The sequence below is a fragment of the Emiliania huxleyi genome (genome assembly GCF_000372725.1).
Source record: "Emiliania huxleyi CCMP1516 chromosome Unknown EMIHUscaffold_144, whole genome shotgun sequence".
Lineage (NCBI taxonomy): Eukaryota > Haptophyta > Isochrysidales > Noelaerhabdaceae > Emiliania > Emiliania huxleyi.
Window position 1 is genome coordinate 101,273 of NW_005201154.1, and position 2,651 is coordinate 103,923.

The 2,651-nt window shown below is 67.1% G+C and overlaps 2 protein-coding genes across 2 annotated transcripts in view; both read left to right on the top strand.

Annotated features, from left to right (window-relative positions):
• The window catches only part of EMIHUDRAFT_441122 (hypothetical protein), a 1,753-nt gene extending 396 nt beyond the window's left edge, over nucleotides 1-1,357 (top strand). Inside the window, exons 3-5 of the mRNA XM_005787209.1 lie at nucleotides 570-637; nucleotides 732-762; nucleotides 843-1,357. Of these exons, the coding sequence (XP_005787266.1) occupies nucleotides 570-637; nucleotides 732-762; nucleotides 843-962 (219 nt within the window). The 3' untranslated portion in view covers nucleotides 963-1,357. The remainder of the gene's footprint in view (nucleotides 1-569; nucleotides 638-731; nucleotides 763-842) is intronic.
• EMIHUDRAFT_441124 (hypothetical protein) lies at nucleotides 1,340-2,158 on the top strand. The gene has a single exon (XM_005787210.1). It carries the CDS (start codon nucleotides 1,358-1,360, stop codon nucleotides 1,664-1,666), a length of 309 nt encoding a protein of 102 aa, XP_005787267.1. The 5' UTR covers nucleotides 1,340-1,357; the 3' UTR covers nucleotides 1,667-2,158.
• The last annotated feature ends 493 nt before the right edge of the window (nucleotides 2,159-2,651 follow it).

Sequence of the window (2,651 nt, forward strand, 5' to 3'; positions counted from 1 at the left end):
GGCTTGCTTTTGGCCTTTTCCCGCCCCTTAAATGCGGGGTTGGGGTTCTTTCGGACCCCCCCCGCCGGCCCCCCGAAAACCCCCTTATTCATTTGCTTGGGGGACCCCCCGAAAAATAAGCCCCCCCGGGAAAACTTTCCACCTTGCCCCAAGGGGAGCCCTTCCCGCCCCCCCCCCGGGTTAAAGCCTTCGGCGGCCACCCCCCGGCTTCGGCCCCCACCGCTTCCCCGCCCCCGCCCCCCCCCCAAAAGGCTTTATTGGGCCCCGGCCCCGATTTCAACCCCCCCAAAAATTAGGGCGACCCCCCCTTAATCCTCCCGTTAATGAACGGGCCCGGCTTCCCAAAAACTCCCCCCTTAAAGGTTTTTTTCGCCCGGGGCCCAAACTTAATCCAGGGGATTCCCCCCCCCAAAAAAAAAAAAAAAAACTTCCCCCCCCCCTCCCCGGATGTGGTTGCCGGGAAACCACCCCCCCCCCCCTTTTTTCTCCGGGGGAAAGACATTGCCCGGGGGCCCTGGCCCCCCCCCCCCCCCCCTTTTGACCCCCCTCCCCCCTTTTTCCCTTCCCAGGGGGGGGAAAACTTCAAAATGACCCCGCTGCCTTGGGGGGGGGTGGGGGCGCACAAGCCGATCGCCGAGTTTCTTGTCCCCCCCGGCTCCGGGAAAAAAAAAATCGACCGTGCGCGCAACACCCCCCTGGAGACCCCAAAGCTGCAGCTGAAGCGGTTGCAGGAGCCACCCAGGCCTCCCCCCCCCCCCCCGGGTATGCCCATACCCCCCCCCCCCCCTCCCGCGCACCTCCACTTCCTCCCCGCACCTCCTCCTCCCCCCCCGATCGCGCAGGACGGGCTCGACCACTTTGGCAACGAGTACAAGGGGACCGACAAGGCGCAGCAAATCGGAAAGTACTCCGACTTTGTCGAGTACCTCGAGTCGCTGCCCGGCATCAAGAAGAAGGAGTGAGCCCTCCCGCACCCGCGCGCAGCAAGCCGCTGCGAGTTCGAACGTGGGAGTTGAGGCGACGGCATGGCGCGAGTGACGAACTCGTCGCTTTCGCGCTATTGAGGGCGGGTGGCGAGGGTGTGCATGAGACTACCGCTCCCGAGCAGACACCACGACCAGTGTGGGGACGCGATGTAATGCCATGGGTGTCCGGGCCAGCAGAGAGGGGCTTGCGAGACCTCGGGGGGGGGGGGGGGGGAGAGTAGACCGTGGACGGAGGCGAGGGATGTCGAGCATCTCGCAGAGACGGTAGAGACGCGCGCACCGCAGTGCGCCTGTGCGCGGTCACCGGCGGTCAGTGGTGTTGCGAGAGTGTCATTTTCAGGCAGCGCTCCGTGTCGTTATATTTTTGACACATGACGGCAAGCCCCCGGACGAGCCCCGGACGACCCGCTCCGCAGGAGAGGCGCCACCTGGACCTGCACGATGCTGCAGGACCCGCCTGCACCGCGGTGCACCGAGTCGCGGACCGAGCGATGCTGGTTGTTGCACCTGCAACCTGCAGTCGTGAGAGCTGCCGACACGGCACGCGCGCGGGCGGGCGGCCCGGGGGGGGGGGGGCACGCTTGCCACACACGGACCACAGAGTCCGCAGTCGTCCACACACGGTGCAGCGGTGCACAGAGACGAGAGAGCGTCAGCGCGCGCGGCCCCGAATACAGTAAACCTGGTTTACTGCGCCGCCCCTGGAGGCTCCCACGCCTCGACCTTCTTGGGCAATAGCTGGTTAGACAGGTCTACTCCGTGGCCAAGGCAGCCGCGTCCGCCCTCGCCCCAAGTAAAGACGGCGCCATCGGCGGTGAAGGCGAGGCTGTGGTACGCTCCAGCCGACACAGCGACGACGCGCTGGACAGCAAAGGCCTCGACCTTCTTGGGCAACAACTGGTCCTGCTCATCGCCGTGGCGTGATGGCCAGCCAAGGCCTCGACCTTCTGCGGCAGCAGCTGCTCCTGCTCGTCGCCGTGGCCCAACTTGCCAAAGGCTCCAGAGCCCCAGCTCCAGACAGCGCCGTCGGCGGTGATGGCGAAGCTGTCGTGCGCTCCAGCGGACACAGCGACGACGCGCCGCCCCGCGAAGGCCTCGACCTTCTTGGGCAGCAGCTGGTTCTGCTCGTCGCCGTGGCCCCCCCGGCCATCGCCTCCATGGCCCCAGGCAAAGACAGCTCCGTCGGCGGTGAGGGCTAGACTGTGGCAAACACTCCAGCCGAGACACCGACGACACGCCGGCCAGCCAAGCCTTCGACCTTCGTCGGCTGCCACTGGGCCTGCCGATTGCCGTGGCCCAACTGGCCTCCAAAGCCCCAGCTCCACAGCGCCGTCGGCGGTGATGGCAAGGTTGTGGCCAGCTCCAGCCGACACGCTCACGGCGCCCTCATCACCCAGCGTTGACGGGATGCGGGTCGGTGTGTTGAGCCGCGTCACGCCCTCGCCGTGGCCGAGTGGCGATGGGTCGTGGACCAGCGCTGCTGTGCCGCACGACGAGAGCCGCCCCTCGCCGTCAATGAAGAGGCTGTGCCGACTGCCTCCCGCCGCCCTCGCCGGGGGTTGGACTCGCGAAGCAACGCCGTCAAGCAAAGCCACCGCACGGCGCAGCCCTCGCCCTCGGACTGCGCCGGAAGCTCGAAGCCGCGCTCTCGCGCCCACAAGCGGA